This window comes from Eriocheir sinensis, chromosome 27 (genome assembly GCF_024679095.1).
Source record: "Eriocheir sinensis breed Jianghai 21 chromosome 27, ASM2467909v1, whole genome shotgun sequence".
NCBI classification, from domain to species: Eukaryota; Metazoa; Arthropoda; class Malacostraca; order Decapoda; family Varunidae; genus Eriocheir; species Eriocheir sinensis.
This window is the reverse complement of record NC_066535.1, coordinates 569,850-591,663: the sequence shown is the minus strand read 5'-3', so window position 1 is coordinate 591,663 and position 21,814 is coordinate 569,850. Positions and strand designations below refer to the sequence as shown.

At 43.9% G+C, this 21,814-nt stretch overlaps 1 protein-coding gene across 1 annotated transcript in view; it reads right to left on the bottom strand.

Moving 5' to 3' along the window:
* Positions 1-2,110: 2,110 nt before the first annotated feature.
* The window catches only part of LOC127004267 (uncharacterized), a 76,072-nt gene continuing 56,368 nt past the window's right edge, over positions 2,111-21,814 (bottom strand). The window contains exons 3-4 of the mRNA XM_050871832.1: positions 3,056-5,181; positions 2,111-2,139 (exon numbers count right to left, since the gene is read on the bottom strand). Coding sequence (XP_050727789.1) covers positions 2,111-2,139; positions 3,056-4,175 — 1,149 coding nt within the window. The 5' untranslated portion in view covers positions 4,176-5,181. The remainder of the gene's footprint in view (positions 2,140-3,055; positions 5,182-21,814) is intronic.

The following is a 21,814-nucleotide window of genomic DNA, read 5'->3' as shown; positions in this document are numbered from 1 at the left end:
TTTAGTCTGGCATGTAGAATATCTTTGTGGTTAGTATTTAGTTTTCCATTGGTCTTGTCACTTTTCTTAATCATAATTGTTAGTCCTCCACCTTTTCTGTTATTGCTATCTCTGTATGAATGTATATGTTGAATGTTGCTTGTGATGTTGACTTTGAGATATTTTTGTTGTGTTTCTGTTATATACATGATTGTGTTAGGTGATATAAGTTCTTCTAATTCCAATTGTTTTGGTTGAGTCAGGCCTTGTATGCTTATCAAATTTATTTCTAATTCTCTTCTTCTCTTATCTTTATTGGTATTATTTTTACTATGACTTGTCAATAGTGATGATTATCTATATTTATGATTCTACCTCTTTATCATCCATCTGCCTCCTTTTTCTCTTCTGTGATGTAATTCCTCTCTTTCCTATACCAACTTTCCTATTCTCTTGGTTAGGGTCTTCTCTCAGTCTCTTTGCATTCTAAATTGCTTCCCATTTTGCTCTGCTTTCTTTCAGCTTTACTATAGTTGGTCTAGATTTATTTTGGTCTGGTCTCTCCACTCTATATTATATATCCTCTACTTCATAATCCTCAATGCCTAACCTGCCTTTAATTACTGTCAAGTTTGGTCTTATCCTCCTCTCTCCTTTCTGCAGCTACTTGCTTTACTGATTCTGTTAGGTTGAATACCACTATGTTGTTTTCTTCTTTTCCCTCTCCTCTCTTTCTTCAATTATTTCCAGAACTTTATTGGCAGCATGTTCTTCTATGCTCATTTCACTTTCTTTACTGGTAAGTGCTTTCAAAACCCTTTTTGCTGTATTCTCCACCATCTCCTCCTCCTCCCCCTTACGAAGTTCCTCAAACTTTAACATCAGGTTTTCATTTAGTGTTTTAAGTTCTTCTATTTCTCTTTTTAGTGCAGCATTATCAGCCTTTAACTTTTGTATCTCATCACTCTTTGAAACAAGTCTGACATGGCACCTCTTACAGAACCACAAGGATTCTTTATCTTTCATTAAAAATCAATATTTCTCCTGGCTGACTCTACATCCTTAGTGGAATCAAATCTTACAGCCATAACATTCTAAGCCATTGTCCACTGACCTTACAATCATGTTGCATTTTCCACAGTTGTTTGCCTCGTCTCCTGACCCGGCCTTGTCCATCTTACCATCAGTAGTTATTTCACACTTATCACATGTATTATCTTTGTTGAGATTTGCAAAATAGCCACAGCTTTTGCATTTTTTCTGTTGTCTTTGGCCTCTGGGGTCTTTTCCAGCCATTTTCACTAGAAACCTGTAGACAACTCAACAACGTCCATCAGCTGACCTGTCTATCGCCCTCCCGACTCCTCCATCACTGGCCCTGCTCCCAAGACCACCTCGTCTCCTCCACCTTCATCCAGCCAGCATTGCCACATGAAGTAAGTGAATTTCTTTTTAACATCGTTTGGTACTCTACATGTTTCTCTTGGGTGTTATAAGACTAAAACGTGTTTTCCAGCAAGTAGATTTTCTGCCATTTATTGCACACCCAGGAGCTGTCCAAAAATCTTAATTGTGCAGTTGCCGGGTTAATGAAACAGCATATTTTGGCAAATTATCCTGAGACTTTCATATATGTTGAGGAAGGACAAACCAATATCTCATCTCTCTTTTAACAAAATGCAATAAGTATTTAAACTTAACCCAAATATATAATCCTGGCAAAAAGATAATGTGTTTCAACAATGAAAATTCTGATACATTCCTGTAGTGTATATTTCCTCAAGAAAAAAGTTAAATTTTCCATTGATATTAAATTCTGGTATGAATCTGTAGTCGTACTTACAGCCTTCAATTACATCGAGTTGATAAAAACTATTGTTACTTTACAGCATACAAAAACTACGACTTTAAGGATCAAGTTTGTGTTGAGGAAATTCTGCCAAATTTATTGAAGGTCATAGAGAAGTAAATGGTTGCATAGCTTTGAAAAAATAGGGCTTCCTTTCTCAATTCTAGCTTCAAGATAGAGTAATGTGTTTCATCAATGAAAATTCTAATATATTTCTTTAGTGTTAGACATTTGAGAAGGTTTGCATATTTTTTCAAGAAAAAAATAAATAAATAAATAAATTTACAGGGATATTAAATTCTGGTATGAATCTGTAGTCATACCTACAGTCATCAGTTATATTGCATTGATAAAAACTATTATTACTTTACAGCATACAAAAGCTACCATATGACTTTAACCCGGTAGCAGTGACGGGCCAGATTTGTGGCTCTACCGTGTACAAGCAGGGCCAAATTTTTGCCATGATATAAACCCCACAAAATAGATGATGCATAAACTGATCACAAATGTGTTGATATATATCATGAAATGGTTTGTGTGAGTGATGATTTTTTCTCATTAATTCCCTTAGAGGGGCCTTTAAGAAACATGATCCCGCAGCTACCGGTTTAAGGATCAAGTTCATGTTGAGGAAATTCTGTCAAGACTCATTAAAGGTCATAGAGAAGTAAATGGTTGCAAAGCTTTGAAAAAATAGGGCTTCCTTTCTAAAGTCTAAACTGTAGCTCTATACTGAGATGAGAAGATGAAGATGATGGTACTGACAACAAAGATATGCTGCTGCTAATGATGATTGTTCTCAAGATTTCAGAGAAAAACATTAAAATTTTGTTTAACACTTGTTTATCTATTTTACTGTAGTACTGTCTGGATAGAAGAATTTTACCTATATTATTTATGAATCTTTTCACTTCATATACCATTACTATTAGCTCTTCTAACATTAGCAAATGTCAGGCACAGTCCTATTCTGTTAATTTTGTCCTTTTCTTATATTCATAATTTTGTTTCAACTTTTAATCACCATACTTTAATCGCTGTATTTATAACATTGTTAGAAACGATTGTCATTTGCTGACTAATCTCTTATTAACATTTTAATTTGTTAAAAACTAGAAAACATCTAATCGTTTTCTTTTTCAATTTTTTGCCGTTCTTTTGATCTTCCATGTGAATTGACACTAATTTCTAATGTGGTTTGTGAAGGATAAGTATGACTCTCACAAAGTTTATCCACTTCCAGGCTCTGATTTGCACTATTATTGTCCGGGTGGTATGCACTAAGCTTTGCAGATAGCCTGGCAATATCTAGGGGAGCATTGTGATATTGAAATTCATTCTTTATTTCTGGGACTTCTGTAGCTCCTAATAAACCTGAAAGTCGTCCCGTACTACAAGTTTCACTTTCACCTATCCTAAGTCCTTCATACTTAATATTTATATTTTTTCCATCAAGCCACAATGATATAATTCTGGGGGATAAAAAATCCTTACATCTTTTAATCTTATCCATCTTCATATCTAGAAGCAAACTTCCAGGGAGGAATTTACCCAGACTGTCTTCAGTACAGGAGTCTCTGAAGAGCAAGGGAAGGTCGATTGAAGGGTCCAAAATGGGATCTATGATATAAGTCTCCATTAAAGATTTACTCCAAGCTGCACATCCTGTGAACTTTGTTTGCCAGAGGCTTTTGGACTTGAGGACCTGATCCTTCAAATTCCATATGAAACGGGTTTCACTCTCTGACTTTGTTAGACCATGATTATTTTTTTTCCCATAAGATATGTTTTTGGAACACTTGGTACTATTTTCTGAGTTGGAGAATTCCTGCTCTTTCTTTTCATTCTTTACTAAACCATTGATTTCCACACTATTAAAGCTAGAATTGCTTAATCTTATGTTTGGCAATGTTGCTAACATTTTTTCAACATGCCTGGAAATTGGCCTACTGTATATCTGCTGGCAAAAATCTGTTACATCAAAATAATTTACATTGTGGTATGACCAACTGTGAGTGCTAATATCCACAACATCTGTTTCCCATTTTCTTAGAATAATCAATTCCTGTTCATCTTCACTAAATACAGTTGAGTGTGAATTTGTATATGAAGTCTGAAATGTATTCAAAAATATATCTCCACTACTGTACATTGAGAGAAACAGCGAGCTGTTATTTTCAAATGGATGAGGCAGTGATGTCATACCTAGCCACACACTGTCTTCCAACCTCTCCTGCACCTGATTTGTAAACCACAGACCATGAGAATGGGCAAAAGCACTTGTGTCATGAAGAAAGGAAAATGGCACGGCACACTGACACCATGACACTGTTGTCCTCCACATTCCCACTCACTAGATATCATGCCTACTTCTTTATTCTGAGAGTTAGACAGAATTAGAAGTTCAAGAGAATCTAATTTATTTATTGTTGAAAATGTTGGGCTGTTTGACAACATGTGTCTCCAATGCATGAGTGGAGTCTTTTGTTGGCGGTCATCTACCACATACACACTTTCATTCATCACAAGGTACAAGTGTGGTTGGTCACCACTTGAGACAAAAGAACAAATATGCTCATCATCCTTAATTTTCCTTGAGTCAAATAAAGTCCTGTAGGAGTCTGGATGCACTCTAGTGTCATACAAATAAACTGAGTTCTCATTCCCAACAAATAGAAAAAGTGGATGTCTACCAAATCCACACTTGAATATTCTGTCTGGTGCATTCACAATTCCTTTGGATTCTTTGCAGTGGGTTGTCCAAACTGGTTGTTTAGCATCAGCATCATGAAGAGTGACTTTCCCAGTTACTGTGACCAAAGACCACAACCCAGGTTGAGCATTGCTTAGAGCTGCATCAGATGTGATGGAACCACTTAATGTCTCCAGGTTTTCTTTCCCAAACCCTGTCTGCCTTAAACTAGACAGCTGCACAGTAGTAGGGGTTCTAACAAGAACCTGAACATCATTATGCAATGCTTTTGCCACAACTTGATACACATCCTGATCAAGTAAAACATCATTTTGTCTTTCCAAGTGAAAATATGGATCCCCTTCCATGAGTTTGTCATTCTGAAAATACCTTCCAGGCACCAGTCTAGAAGCCACCACTGCTTGATCATTACTGGAATATTTCACATGTACTACCATAGTCTGACCACCTATTTCCACAGCATCAAGACAATTACCAGCAAGGGTGTACTGAAAATTGTGCTGTGAGTACAACTTTTGTGGCTGAAGAACTGGATAAGAATGCTGCAGGGTATCCTGTAAGGGAAATTTCTTCTGGATATCCTTCAGTGTATCAAAACAAGAACTTGATGAGGAGATGGAGGGTTCCAACCACAAACCTGTAGGAAAGGTTATTGTTAGGACATTTGTCTTGCATATTCTAGACATTAAATGAACAATATACAGAAAGCTACTGTAATATTTTACCAAGTATAATTCCTACAAAGAAATACAAAAGGCTCGAAGTGGTGTTATGTATAATTATCGTATTGAAATGATTCACTCTTATAAATGAAAAGTTCTCCCAGCATTAACTCTGAAATAATATAAGATACATTTATCAGGACCCAAAATAATACTACATTAATTATGTATTTGATGATTAATTTCATTTGATAAAGGACCTGTTTACTCAAACCTAAAATGCATTGTAACATGAAGCTATGGCCATAATATAGGCTACATATCACTGTACTGATATTCTTTTGCTTAAAAATGCATCATGAATGAAATATATGCAGCTTTTTGTGGCCAAAATATCACGTGGCCGCTGAACGTTCTGTGATTGGTTGTGACGTACAGTACCCTCTCGAGTTTCGCGACCCTTGAGTTTCAGTTAGTCCTAAATTCTTACCATCCCAAGTTTCGCTGCTTTGACATGTACAGGTCACACCTACTAACCATCAGCGTCACACTACCTTAAAGGTAGTATCACACGGACATTTTCCTCCAAACATTGTGGCTATAGTGAGAGAGAGAGAGAGAGAGATTTACAGAGAAAATCAGACCACACAGACCCCATGGTCCAGACTTGGTGGTCTGTCCTTAAACCTAAGTGATTTTACATTAATCAGAAGACTCCAAAACGTTGCACTTCTACTCTAGTTGATATTAAGTTGAAGGAAGTGACGGTCGATCTTATTTTGAAGGAGTCAATCGTGTTACACTGGACCACTGATGGTGGGAGCTTATTCCATTCTCGCACTACTAACGTTGGTGAAGAAAAATTTGGTGCAGTCTGAATTTACTTGTCTACATCTGAGTTTTACGCCATTGTTCCTCGTCATAAAGTGTCATTGATCATAAACAATGTTGATCTGTCTACATTCGTGAAACCATTAAGTATTTTAAAACATTCGATCAATTTTCCTCGGGCGACGTTTCTCAAGAGAGAACATGTTAAGGGTAGAAAGCCTTTCTTACGTAGGATTTGTTGCGCAAGGAAGGGATAATTTTCGTTGCCCGACACTGAACACCTTCTAATTTAGCAATATCCTTTGCATGGTGGGAGACCAAAACTGTACCACATATTCCAAGTGGGGTCTGACTAAACTGTTGTAGAGCGGAGTATTACATCTTTATTCTTAAATAAAAGTTTCTTTTAATGAAGCCCAACATTCTGTTCGCTTTATTTGCTGCATCGATGCATTGCTGTGAGAATTTGAGGTTTGACGCTATTTTGACCCCCAAGTCCTTGACGCATTGAACGCTTTTGAGTTTAACGCCGCGCATTTCGTAATCAAACTTCTTATTCCTCGTTCCAACTTGAAGGACCTGGCACTTGTCTACGTTAAAGGGCATCTCCCATCTATCCGACCAAGCTGAAATTTTGTGCAAATCCTCTTGGAGGCTTTGCCTGTCTTCGTCAGTGAGAACCGAGTTACCAATCTTTGTGTCGTCTGCAAATTTACTAATGCGGTTATTGAGTCCAACATCCACGTCGTTGATGTAAATAATGAAGAGCACTGGGCCAAGAACCGAGCCCTGAGGGACGCCACTAGTGACCGGCGCCCACTCTGAGTTAAATCCGTCAATCACTACTCTTTGTTGTCTGTTGCTCAACCAATTCACGATCCATTGGTTTACCTGACCGTCAATACCTATTTGCTTTAATTTGTAAAGTAATTTATGATACGGGACTTTATCAAACGCTTTCTGGAAATCAAGATAGACTACGTCCAGTGATTTGGTTACGTCATAAACAGTGAAGAGGTCGTTATAAAAGGTTAATAGATTTGATAGGCAGGATCTTTTGTTTCGGAAGCCATGTTGTGAGTCCCCAATTAATGAGTGGCTTTCAAGGTAACTCACAATTTTGTCTCTAATTATGCCTCAAGTAGCTTACCTACAAACGAAGTTAGAATAATGGGCCTGTAATTACCTGGTACTTTTTGTCTCCTTTCTTAAAAATCGGTGTCACGTTAGCCTTTTTCCAATCTGAAGGGACAATGCCTTGTCGCAAGGACATATTGAATACGGTTGTGAGGGAGGAGAGTATTTCGCACTTTGTTTCTTTCAGCAGAGTTGGGTATACTTTATCAGGTCCAGGACTTTTATTTGTTTTAAGTGATTTGAGGGCTTTAAGGACTTCATCGGGTTTTATTTCAAAGTTAGACAATGCATGCTCGGGATTTACATTAGTACTGGTGTTGGTGGTGGTGGTGGGAGGACTGTTATTATTAAACACCGAGGAAAAGTAATTATTTAATAGGTTTGCAACGTGTTGGCTGTCAGTCACTAGTGCACCGTCGCTGTTTGTTAAAGGTCCAATTCCACTTCTGATCGCCTTTCTGTTGTTTATGTAACTGAAGAAGGATTTCGGATTATTTTTACAGTTGGCTGCAATATTTTCTTCATATCTCAGCTTTGCCTGATGCACTAATCTTTTTACTCGTCGCCTTGCATCATTGTAAAGTCTAATGTTTTCGGGCGTGCTTTGGTCTTTCTTTAACCTGTAAGACAATTTTCTCTCCTTGACTGAGTGTTTAATTTCGCTATTAAACCAAGGTGGACTTGTATTAGTGTTAATTAAGCTTCTCGCACAAGGGGACAAATGTGTCCTGCTGAGTGAGTAAGTGATTTTAAAGTTTAGCCAGGCGTCCTCTGCATTGCCGTCATCTGATAGTTGCATATCTATTAGTTTTCGTCAGTTTCTCTGAAGTTGGCTCTTTTGAAATTGGGCACCTTAACTTTATTTTCAGTCACCGATGTTTGAGCTCTAATGTCAATGCGCACTAGTTTATGATCGCAGGAACCGAGGTGTTCTCCTACTGTGACATTACTGACTAGGTTATCTTGGGTCGCTATAACAAGGTCAAGTATGTTATTTTGTTGAGTTGGTTCAGAAACCATTTGGCTTAGATAATTTTCCTTAAGAAATTCGATCATTCTATGGGACTCACCTTCTGTACCCGACAGTGTCGCCCAGTCGATATGGGAGAGGTTAAAGTCTCCTAGTATCAGTGAGTCGCTGTTATTAAGTGACTGCCTTAAGGCGCTGTACATTTCAAGATCGCCATCAAGTGATTGCCCGGAGGCCTGTAAGTGACAGATATATTTAAATTGACTTTTGCAATGTTTACTCGCATGCACAAATGTTCAACGTTACTGTTTCTTGGTGTTTTGTCAGTGGGTTGCAAGTAGCTTTTGACAAAAAGGGCGACACCACCGCTTCTACGGTTTATACAATCATTGTTGAAGAATCTGTAGCCATCTATGTTGTATTCGGAACTTAAATCAATATTTGTGGTGTCGATACATGTTTCGGTTATAGCAATTACGTCAACGTTTTCTGTCAGAGCAAGACATCGCAGTTCATCAAACTTGTCTCTTAGGCTACGCGCATTGAAACTAAGGACTCTTAGGTGATCTTGAAGCTTGGTAATAGAGGTACTGGAGGGTTCAATGTTCTGAGTCTGTTGCGGTGTATGGTGTCTATTTACGGGCGGGATGGAAGGACGTGGCTGAGAGTCGTTTTTTGGTGTTCGGGCGGTACGTACGGCGTTGTTGAGGAGCCTTCCGCATCTGGCTGCCCCGATGGGGGACAGGTGTATGCCGTCCCGTTGGAAAAGTTTACACTGGCCGTAGAAATGGTTCCAGGCGTGAAAGAGAGAGAGAGAGAGAGAGAGAGAGACTTATTAAAATGTTAACCACATCTGAACTTCCCGCTGCCTCCTCCCTGTCACGTTTGGTTCAACTTGGTGCAGCCTCAATACCACGCAAGAACCCGACTCAAGAGGAGGTGTGTAGCTTCACTCTGGTTATGAGCCCCTCTCGTGAAAGGTGAGATAGAGAGGATGAAAACAAGGAGAAAGGAGAAGGGTGTGGGAGGGAGGGTCAGAAAGGAGTCAGGTCAGGGCTTTGGTCAGGACATGACCTGACTCAGGTCAGGTCATTTCCATACCTGTCACACACACAGAAATGAGAAATGAGAAGGATGTGGGGATGGGGCAGAAATGATAGTCAGATCAGGGGTTTGGTCAAAACATGACCTGACTCAGCTAGGTCAGTTAATGTCCTGACTTGTCACACACACACACACACACACACACACACACACACAAGGGGAATGAGAATGGTGTGGGGAGGGAGAGGCAGAAAGGAGAGTCAGATCAGGGCTTTGGTCAGGATATGACCTGACTCAGGTCAAAACATGACTCTCCCTTCTGCCCCTCCTTCCCCCCACCCTTCTCATTTCCCTTTGTGTGTGTGTGTGTGCGTGTGTGTGTGTCATGACATGACCTGACTCTCCCTTCTGCCCATCTTCCCCCCAAACTCTTCTAATTTCCCCTTATGTGTGTGACGCAGACCCGGAAAAGTTGCCGGTTGCCCAAGCTGCCGCCAACGCGGTGGGAAGAAAAAGGCCCAGTGTGACACCAGCTTACGGACAACCGACAACTCACTCCCGGATGGGCGTACGGGCATTGCCAGTAGCCACAAAGGTTAGAGGAAAACGACCAGTGTGACACCGCCTTTAGGTAGTGAGGCCGCTGATTAGGTGAGCGCTGGCAATGAGGTCATCGTACTCCCAGCGAATCACAAGCTTGTTTTCAGAGCTCAGCCAATCGAAAGGCTTCATCTGTGGCTTTAAAATGACCCGTTCCCTCTTACTGTTTTCTTCCTTTTTCCAAGGTATGTATTTTGAGATAACAAGGGAGTAAAGAAGGAAAAAAAGTGAGCTCCGAGGGTCAGCATGAGCCAAGTACGGTATAATTGCGCCACTATAAACAGTTGCCTGCACCATGATGGGCTCAGGGGGCCAACCATCAGGCCCAGATGGATAGTCTACTGGTGCCATAGGCCACATGTAAAAAAAAAATCTCCACGGGTCGGAACAAATAAGCGCTTTTTCAGTGTTTTCAATACCTTGAGTTTTGCGATCCTCGAGTTTAGCGCTATACCTTCAGAATGAAGCGAGTGCAAAACTTGTGAGGGCACTGTAGGCGCCTCGCAGACCTCACCTTGCCTTGCCCAGCTGATTGCCCCGCTGCTCGGCTCTTTCTGCAGCATCATATCAACATGTCCCAGACAAAGCGAACATATTAAGTTTGTTTTGTATCTATGTGCAAAACACCACAGTGAAAACACCAGAGAAAAGTTTATACATGTGCCCAGAGACAAAGGAAAAGAAACAGTGGTGGCTGTCTGCTGGGCGCGACTTCCCTATGCTGCTGTGAAAATTATTTTGATATACGTATTAAATGTAGGGTGATGTGGGTGTATACCGACCTAGGGGGTGTAGCGAACAGGTGTCATAATATCCCCCCTAAATAATAATAAAATAGTTAGCCCAATAATTTTAAAGAAGAAAATGGGAAGCCTCAAGATGACGGCAGACTTTTGTTAACCGCGCGAGTCGTCAGACCGTCAGGTGAATTTTTAATTTTTTCGATGCTTGATGTTATATTTCACGTTTCTCATATATAGTGTTTCGTGACTGCGAAAGTGTGCTGATTCCAGTGGTATGACTGTTATTAGTGACAACTATGTATCTACCATGATATCTGCTCAAAAATTATGCAGTCCAGCCATTTCTTGGTTCCTCATGGCTGGCTACATTAAATAAGTACATCGAGGGTATATCAAACAGGGGTATATCGAACAGTTCGGTCTACTCCCTATTTAAATCCCATTTAAATACCCACTTATCCCAAAAACTATGTATCCAAACACTATAAAATGTACTTGGTTTTATACAAGCCTCCAATATATACTACCTGGTCAGTGGCGTACCCAGAAAATTGAAAAGGGGGGCAATATATATATATATATATATATATATATATATATATATATATATATATATATATATATATATATATATATATGATCATCCCCCCGTTCATGGTATTTAGTTCGGACTTGCGCGATAGCGATCTGAAAAACCGACAGCGGGACTATAATGGCCCTGGAAAATATGCATTTGGGAAGTCACCTCTGACACGTCATATAAAACATGTTTTTTCGTTCCCAAAAGTAGCCCAATTTGCGATAAGTAGCCCAATCTGGCAACACTGCAGTGTGGCGTGCGTGAACTTTTTTTTTTTTTTAGGATAATGTTGCTATGAGAAAATCTCACCAATAGCAGTCGTCCTGAGTGAGCTGCTGGCCAATAGGAAAGCATGACGTCACAGTCTAACCGTGGCGTCACTCAGGAGCAACCTAAAGCGGTGTCACACTAGCACTTTTTCCGTCAACTTTTCCGTCGTTTTCTGAAAATCGTGGATATCTTGGCTGTGGCCTGTCACACACAAGCGGTGTTTCGTCTGAAACTTTCCGTCGGCACAGACCATGGGAATGTAAACAAACATGGAGTCCACGCCTTGCAAAGATACGCTGCTCTGAACCTAATACTGTGTATTGTGAGACTTAGACGAGCTAAAGAAGCCAAAATGCGTGCATGGATGCGCCATGGTTGGCCTGCCGGGAAAGAGAAAGTGTGTACCACAGGCTGTTAAAAGAGCTGAGTTTAGGATCATGAGACTCTGAAGAATTGGATCAGGTTGGACAGAGCCAGTACCACAGACTTCTGGAGTTAGTGACACCTCTCATTGCCAGAAGTGACACCAGGATGAGGAAGGCTGTCACTGCAGGAGAGCGTTTGAGACAGGTTGAAGCCACGGAAAGTCTCGGTCTTGGTCTTGGAAATGTAAACAAAGGCGGAAATTTGCAGGCGGAAACGATCCTGATCGTCTGACAAATTCATGCGGTAAGTTCATGCGGAACGATGAAAAAATCGACGGAAATGGCATTAATCGACGGAAAAGTGCTAGTGTGACACTTAGCGTCCTAAACGCCATTGCCCCGCCTCCCTCTCTCCTTCCCCCTCCTCTCTCCCTCCCTCCTCTCTGCCTCCTCTCTCCCTCCTCCCTCCTCTCTCCTCTCCCTCCTCCCTCCTCTCTGCCTTCCTATTTAGCGTCAATGCATCCAGATATCTGAAACTGGGGCAGCGTATAGCGGGGGTCTGAATTAGTTGACATGAATCGCGAAACCGCGATGTGTGACCATGACAGCAATGGGGGTGACTGTATATATATAGAGAGAGAGAGAGAGAGAGAGAATTTTCAGTATTACTGCAAGCACAGGATCCCATACAGCTTGAGGATTCGGTTAGATCGCTAGTAAATTGATTATGTTTTATACATACATGCATTGATACATACATATACATACATTGTACATTTTAGAAGTTTGTTGGTAGCATTTAAGTACAACATAAATCTGGGAGATTTAAATAATCTTAAAAGTACTCATTTTATGTTACTTGAGCAAACATTACTTTTAAAATCTTGTTCATTTCTGTAATTTGGACTGCAAAAATTTACCCTCGAAACAACACTGCTTACTTTAGAACTACATGTTCTGATAAAATAAGTAATATACTGGCAAGGAATTTTTTTTATATTCATATAACATGTATAATCTTCGTTTATACAGGCTGCTGCTGTAATACATGTTTTTACAAGATACGTGGAAACTGGGTCAGGTATTTTATGAATATAAAAAAAAATCAACTAGATGAATTAGATTAGTTACTGTTAATAACAATACATTGAAACTGGTTTACCTCAAATTTATGCGTCTGTTCTTACATGCAAATTCATCAAGGACTTCATGATCAAGGTTTGTGTCACAATAGACAAAGTAAGGCCAGTCCATTTAAACGACTTTCACTCATTGCGTTCCTAAGGTATGTTTTAAGCAATTTAAGGGCACTAAAGGATTGCTCATTGGTGGAAGTGCTAACAGGTAGGGTTGAAAAAATTGCAATAAGGTGGAAAATTTTGTATGTGTGCCCAATTTTTTTGGCACATGACAATGTCTTCACAACTTGCTTTGACCTCTCATGAGATTAACGACGCTTCCAGTAACTCTGCCCCCGTTGATATTCATCTTCAACGAGATCTGCATCTCCATCAAGAAATTTTCCATAAAATTCAACTGCCTCCTTCAGTTCACTAAAATCAGTATCAACTGAAAGAGAGGGAACAAGATTTCCCAACAAAAAACTCCTAATGTGTTCAGATGCAAACCTTTCCCTGAGTTGTGCTATAGCAGTGTCCGAAAATGGGAGAAAAATAGCTCTTCAATAGTACTCCTATGGAGTTGCTGTTGGAGGGTTAGCCTTAATTATGTTTCTGATGACCACTGATTGTTCAAGGCTTCTGGCTTCCGTACCTTTCCTCAGCTTGTGCAAAAAGTTGGTTGAACTTATTTCCATCACGATAGGACTGAAATGCATCTATGCAGCTCTGTGTAGCTACACTTCCAAGAGCACCCATCAGTTCTTGTTGTGACCCCTGCAGCTTTTCTGGCAAGGGTTTAGTGACACTTAGAACTGAGGTGAGCACTTCCAAACTCATGAGAAAACCTGGGTCACTTATTGCTTTAGATTATGCTTGGCTGCTGATTCTTCACCTAACGTGTTTTGCAGTAATTATTCTTAATCATTATTTCATTATTTACCTACTTGATTATCTGAATTATCCAGGGCATCAGCCGAGTCAGTGGTGACTTTCTTACATCAGATAGAGTACGTATGTGAAGCGTTTTCTGGCGTTTTGTGACCAAGGAGGAAATATGTAAAGAATGGAAAGGCAACAAATCCCAAGCCTGCGTGAATTCAAGAAATGACACACGCTATAGTAAAAAAGTACTACATGAACAGAAAATGAAGTCTATCAATCATAATTTTCAGAAATTTGGAATTTGTGGTCAGAAAATATTATACGGATAACATGAATAGCATAGCTAGGCACGATAACATAAAATCTTATTCCCGATAACTGATAATGGAAAACCTTATTGGTGATAACCAATATTCGTTAACGGAGACAAATATAGGCGATAACCGATACCGATATAAATCCACAATTCCGATACTAGCTCACGATAAGTCCGATAAGCGAAAACGATACTATATTGATATTTCAAATAAAAAACAAAGATGAATTGAAATTTTCATTATATCCGTATTTTAGAAAACTTACGAAACCTGAAAACCACACATTGACACGTACCTATGGACGGTAAAACTAGCAACGCCTGAACTGGTGTTGTGTTATTTGGCGTCCCCACCGTCAAAGCTGGCGCTTTAGCTTACAAACACTGGTCTCTCTTGAACTGTGCATGCTCAGACCAGGAAGCGTAGACCTGTACAGTCTCACAAAGCTTTTTAACCGTAATTAAGAGTTACTGGAAGGCTGAATCAGACATACAGTACCACTACCACCATCCCCGCTGTTTCTAGAACGACACTCTGTACGAGTTGTATTTATATGTACAGAGTGTCGTTCTAGAAACAGCAAGGATGGTGGTACTGTATGTCTGATTCAGTCTTGCAGCAACTCTTAATGTGTTAAAAAGCTTTGTGAGACTGTACAGGGCTACCTTTACTGGTCTGAACATGCGCAGTTCACGAGAGACCAGTGTTTGTAAACAAAAGCGCCAGCTGTTGACGATGGGACACCAAATAACACAACACCGGGTGCCTTCAATACCATGACATGCTCACAAACGAATATGGAATATCAAATTTGAGGCAATGAATAATCATTTTTGGGGCAAAGTTAAATGATTTTTCTCACTGATATATTGATTTTTGAGTAACATAAAAAAATAACCTAGTGTTTTAATGTTGATGATCTAAGTATGAAATCTCTTCACCGAAGATATTTCATACCCTGAAGTTTTTTCAGACAACACCGGGCGCCCGGGCCACGCATGCGCAGTAGGGAGGAGACAACGTTTTTTTCTGAGAGGCAGAAAAAAGTAGCGATTATCGCTAGTTTGGTTACAAAAGTAACGAAGATACCGATATATATTTAAATAAGTAGCGGATGGCCGATAACCCGATTTTGTTATCAGCGATAAAGTATCGCGATAACTTATCACGATAATGCCCAGCTATGATGAATAGGCTACGGTCACATGAGCCTACGTCATCAATGAATGTTTCTCAAAATAGATCACCTGCTCTTATTCAACTCAGCAGCTCCATTGTTCAAGTCCTGAACATACAATAGTTACTCAGCCACTCTACACTGTCAAGCACAAAAAGGTCATTAAGGTGATCCCCGCTCCCGATACAAGCACCCCTCTGCCGCTTTCAGTTGACAGCTTGACATCACACTCTACACACAATTTTATGAACCCATCATTTAACACCTTACTTTTTTTTTTCCACTCAGAGCACACCTTATATCCTACCATTAACTCAAAACAAAACCAAAGGGGCCACTGAGCTCTCATCTCCACACACACACACACACACACGTTGGGTTTATCTTCTTTCACGTGTAGCCCCTGTTCACCTAACAGTGAGTAGGTACGCGACGTCAGGCAAGGAGTTGTGACCTCGTTGTCGCGGTGTGTTGTGTGTTGTGTGTGAGTGGTCTCAGTCCTTCCCAAAGATCGGTACTACGAGCTCTGTGCTCTTCCCACGAGAGAGCAGCTGGCTCGCTCTTCCGTGGGGGCAGGTGGCTTCTCGAAGACCCGCAGCAGACCAAGAGGTGAATTACACACACACACACACACACACACACACACACACACACACACACACACACATTCGTAATTGTAATACTAATATACATATTCCTATTATTTTCCTGTAACATTTATTTATTCATTATTATTTTTCTTTGCAAAAGGGGGGGGGCCATGGCCCCATGGCCCCCCCCCTCAGTACGCCACTGTACCTGGTATGCAATATGAAATTGTTTGTGAATTCATTACTATCTAGTTTAATTTGTTGTGATTGAATATTCTTAGTTCATCTGCTTTCAATATTTTATTTGAGGATAACATTTAAAACAATATTCTGATTCATTTTATTAGTAAAAATGGTGGTGTTTGGATCACCCCTTTACCAAGTTTGGAACACCCCCTATAGTGGGGGTAATCCAGACAGTCGTACCCCTTTGAAAAAACCTTAACTGTGAACCGTGTATATTTCTTACAGGTTTGAAAAAAACACCAAGATAGCCCTGTACCAGAGGTATATTTTCCAACCAATGTTTTTCAATAGAGTTGTTTTTCTGATTTTTAATAAATATTTTTCCCTTAGTAGTTCGGATTACCCCCACCTCACTCTACTTGTGCATGAATAAGTAACTTGCAAACGATATGGAGTTTTGGGGCTTGGGGTGAGCTGTTATAGGTTGCAGGAGTGGTAGGCCAGGGTGTTGGGGTTGGGATGAGACTGACTATGGGGAGTATGTATGTGGATGACTTGTTTTATAGCAGAGTTTGGAGGTACGTGACTGACTGCAGATGAGTTGTGATAGGCTGTGGGTGGGGTGACAGACTTAGGAGATACCGTATTTTCTGCCATATAAGACGCACTTTTTTCAAAAAAGAAGATTCGAAAAATCACCCTGCGTCTTATACCCCGATGGTCAGGTTTTGGTAGGCTTTTTTTTTTTTTTTTACAGTAAAGGAAACAGTTCAAGGGCAAAAAAAGGAAACTCATGATAAAAAGCCCGCTAATCACTGCTCCTACAAAAGCGTCAAGAGGGGTGGCGGAAGGATAGGTCAGTTTCGGGAGGAGAGGTGTCCTGATACCCTCCTCTTGAAAGGAATCAAGTCGTAGGCAGGAGGAAATACAGATGAAGGAAGATTGTTCCAGGGTTTACCAGCGTGAGGGATGAAAGAGTTAAAATGCTGGTTAACTCGTGCATAAGGGATTTGGACAGTAAAGGGACGAGCTTGAGTAGAAAGTCATGTGCGGCGAGGCTGCGGGAGGTGGGGAGGCATGCAGTTAGCAAATTCAGAAGAGCAGTCAGTGTGAAAAGATCGATAGAAGATAGAAGGAGAGGCAACATCGCGACAGAATTTAAGAGATAGAAGACTATTAGTAAGAGGAGGAGAGCTGATGAGATGAAGAGCCTTGGACTCCACTCTGTCCAACAGAGATGTGTAAGTGGAGCCCCCCCACACGTGAGATGTATACTCCATACAAGGGTGGACAAGGCCCCTGTATATGGATAGCAACTGTGCGGGGGAGAAGAAATGGCAGAGACGATACAGAATGCCCAATCTCGAGGAAGCTGATTTATTGAGAGAGGAGATGTGAAGTTTCCAGTTAAGATTTTGAGCTAAGGATAGACTGAGGATGTTTAGTGTCGAAGACAGTGACAGCTGAGTGTTGTTGAAGAATAGGGGATAGGTGTTTGGAAGATTATATAGAGTTGATAGGTGGAAAAATTGGATTTTTGAGGCATTAAAGGACACAAGGTTCCTTTTACCCCAATCGGAAATGATAGCAAGGTCTGAGGTTAAACGTTCTGCAGCCTCCAGTCTGGAGTCATGTAATTCCTGTTGAGAGGGTCTTCTGTTGAAAGAAGTGTAATAATGCAGAGTGGAGTCGTCAGCGTATGAGTGGATAGGACAGTTTCTTAAGGAAAGATCATTGATGAATAAAAGGAAGAGTGGGTGATAGGAGAGAGCCCTGTGGAACCCCACTGTTGATAGGTTTAGGGGAAGAACAGTGACTGTCTACCACAGCAGAGACAGAACGGCCGGAAAGGGAACTGGAGATAAAGGAACAGAGAGAAGGATAGAATCCGAAAGAGGGCAGCTTAGAAAGCAGAGTTGTGCCAGACTCTATTGAAGGCTTTCGATATGTTGTTGTTGTTGTTGTTTAGGGCTGTGGCAATCTAGTCGCACACATGAGCCCTAGTGTCGTCCTGTGAGGTCTTCGGCGCGTCAGGTGCCCCTTCTTCCTAAGGAAGGCGCAGGTGAGGCGGATGACAGCTTCCTGTCGTGATGGGTGGACGCCTGCCGCCACCAGCAGCGTGGGCAGGTCAAAGGTGCATGGGCACCTCCAGGGCACGGAGTTGGTGTCGGAGCAACACTCGCTGGGAGTGGTGGCGTGGGCAGTGCAGCAGGAGGTGCTCAATGGTGTCCTCGACGGTCCTGCACCAGGGGAAGTGAGGGTCGGGGATGAGGCTCAGGCGGTGGAGGTGAGTGGCGAGGCGTGTGTGGCCCAGGCGGAGGCGCGTCAAGGCCACGTCTAGGACGCGGGACATTTTCCTTACCCATGGCTGTGGGGAGGAGTTGGTGCGATACTGGCCCATGAAGGTGATGCGGAGGGTGTTGGCAAGTGTGCCGTCCCAGGAGGTGCGGCAGGTGCGGGAGATGAGGCGTGTGGCCGTGGAGAGTGGCAGGGGGAGCGGCGTTATGTTTACCTCCGCAAGGGCCATCTTGGCGGTGGCGTCTGCTATATAAGTGTCGCAGATGTGGTAATTCATCTGCGCCAGAATATCCAGGGTGCTCCGGTGGGGTCGGAAGCCGCACTGCTCTCCCCTCAGCAGTCTCTTCTCCTCCACCCACCAGGACAAATGGGTCGCCACCAGGCGCTCCATCAGCTTGCCAATACATGAAAGGAGGGCTATTGGCCTGTAAGCTGATGGCAGCGACGGGTCCTTGCCTGGTTTGAGTATGGGGATGATGATGGACAATTTCCAGCAGGAAGGGAACTCTCCTGTCTGCCAGCTGGTGTTGAGGATCCGCAGGTGTTCGTGGATGTCGGGAGTGAGGTGAGTGAGGAAGTCGTACGGGATAAGATCGTGGCCCGCAGCTTTCCCCGGCCTTAGGGAGGCCTTTGCTTGGGTCGCTTCATCTGGGGTGAAGGGCTGGATGAGCTCTGGGATGCCCGGGGAGTTGACAGCGTTGACTATGGTGCTGTGGATATTCTGGGCCGGATGGAGGGTGGGTGTGGCACCTATCCTTGTGTGGTAAAAGTCGGCCAGGACTTCCGCCTTCTGTTGGTCGTCCAGCTGGGCTTGGGTGTTATTGGTGATGGGAAGGGGTTGGCGCACCTTCCTGCCTTCCATGGCATGCAGGAAGTCCCACGTCCTCTTGGTGGAAGAGAAGGAGAGGGAGGAGCAGTGGGATCCCCATGCCTTCTTCCTGGCCTGGAGGATGGTCCTCCCACAGATGGCGTCGAGTCGTCGGTATTCCTGGCCCGCCAGAGGCGTCGGTGTCCTGCGCCACTGGTTCCAGGCTCGGCGACGGGCTCTTACTGCCTGCTGATAGGTGTCGTCCCACCATGCCTTCCCCGGACGACGGGGGGTGCGGTGGGTGATGAGGTGGAACGCCGTTCGCCCAGCTCCCTCCAGTGTTTGGTGTAGGACACTTGTTGCCTCCCCCAGTGGGCGGGTGGAAACGTCAGGGGGGCTTTGTAGGGCCTGCTGGAATTTTGGCCACCCAGTTGTCGTTATTTTCCACCGTGGCAGGCATCCCGGGTGAAGCCTGGGGGTGACCTGAGAGAGAGAGGCTAAGATGGGGAGGTAGTCGCTCCCCATGTAAGGGTCTGTGGAAAACACTAGGGTGTTGAGCGCTGGGTCGCCGAGGAACAGGTCTAACACCGACGCTGCCCCGGTGTGGGAGTGGTACACCTAGTTGCCAGTCCTGGAGGGCTGAGGAGGCACAGGTGCGGCGAGCCCTGGAGGACCCGGAATAAGTTGTTGCCTGGGGTGTGCCTGTGGTGTGGAGGCAGTGGTGGTGAGCATTAAAGTTCCCCATGACCAGCAATGGGGGTGGGAGGGTGGAAAGGTAGTGTTCTGGCTCCTGGTAAGTTGCTGCTCCTCCTGGGTTGTAGCACACTGCCACAGTGAGCCAGCCCCCCCGGAGCCCAATCCTGGCGGCGGCTATCTCCAGGCAACCAACCAGCCACCTGGGAAGACTGAGCTCTGTGTGCAACAGTTCCTCCCGGAGAGCAAGGAGGACTCCCTGCTGGCGATCCTCCCTGATGATGGTGTACCCAGTTAAGGTGAGAGTGAGATGGGGAGGAAGCCAGGGCTCACACAACCCAGCCACCGAGGGCAGTGTGTCCGTCAGGAAGATGTGGAGCTCTTGTGATTTCCTAAGGAGAGACCAGGCATTCCAGAGCAGGAAGGAAAGAGCCATCACTGGAGGAGGACAGACATTAACATGGAGACAGTGGGCCACAGAGACTTGAGTATGTCTATGAAAGACAGGCCCTGCTGGAAAAGATGGTAGCCCCTCGTGAGGAGGGTAAATAAACCTGGGATAAAATCGTCCCTGTCGGGGGGTGAGGAGTAATAGGAAGGTTGAGGTGGATCCTGTGGTGGGTGTACAGGCCTGGAGGGTCTGGCAGAGTGTGAGGGTGGATGGGTTGTACTGTGAGGGGAGCTTGCCATTGCTTGTGGGCTCAGAGTGTGAGCACTGATGTCTGCTGAAGCCTCAGGCGGTGAGTGCGGAGGTTCTGTGTGGTGGTGGGGGGTGGGAGGAGGGTGGTGAACTTCTACCTCGGCAGTGGTGTGAGTGATTCCAGTGTGGTGGCGTGGGATGGCTGTGGGGTGCCGTCGTTGGTTGGGGCGCAGTGGGGTGAGTGGTGCCAGGTTGGAGATGCTGGGGCAGGGGCCCTCCAGGTTCTCGTCCTCCAAGGTCTCCAGGGAGGCATACCTGTTACTGGTGATGCAGGTGAAGGAGACCCCCTCCTGGACTGGTCTCGCTGGGAGTCGTGTGGGCTGCGGTGTTGGCCTAAGGGTAGGCCGGGGCCAGACCGGCCTAAGGTCCCAGAGTTGGTTGTTAGCCTCATGGAGCAACTTTCCCTCGTCCATCAGCCTGGTGTAGAGCTGCTGGGCCTCTGAGGTAAAGGGGCATTTAATGGACCTGGGTCCATGTGGGCCCCCACACTGGAAACAGTGGTAAGGCCGGGAGCAGGAGGAGTCTCCCTTCTTGGAGGAGCGGGGGCCACTGCACCTAGCACAGCGCACTGGTAGCCGGCAGGTAATGGCGCTGTGTCTGATCTTTAGGCACCCCGGATGGCGTAGGAGAGGGGGGAGGAAGGGCCTCGGCCAGAACGTGAGCCCAGAGATGGCGACCCTCTTAGGGATTACCCCTCTCACCTTGAGTCGTAGCCATTTCCCTGTGGTGGTCCTCGGGAGAAGGTGTGGTGGAATCCAGGCGAGTTCCAGACACTCACCTCCATCAAGGGTCTTGAATCCGTCCTGGATTTCTTCCATCGTGGTGTCTTCAGCCAGTGGCCCGACCCTGGCGTAGTTGTACTTGTCGTCTTCCTTCTCCGCTCTCCTGCAGGTAACCTCCTATTCCCCCAGGAGGAAGGAGGGCTTTGAGAGATCCGGCACCTTGAGCAGGATGTCCTCATATACAACTATGACGAGGGCCGTACCATTCCCCAGGGAACGAGTTTCCCCTTCCAGGACATACTTCCCCACTGGAGAGGAGGTGAGGGCTTGCGACGCCTTCTTGGGGTTATTAAATACCTGCGCGCCATTCTTGGTCCGTAGGAGGAAGGATGCTCTGGTGTATGACGGTAGGGTTGAGATAGTGGAAGGTGTAGGGGGCTGCTGGCCTGGCTGGGGTTCTGCCGGTGACGGGGACGTCTTCTGGTGCTTGGCCTGCTGGTGGGAGTCCTCGTCGAGAGACGGGTCAGTCATGTCGACTTCCTCGAGGGTCTTGGCCTCGGTATGGATGGGTTCC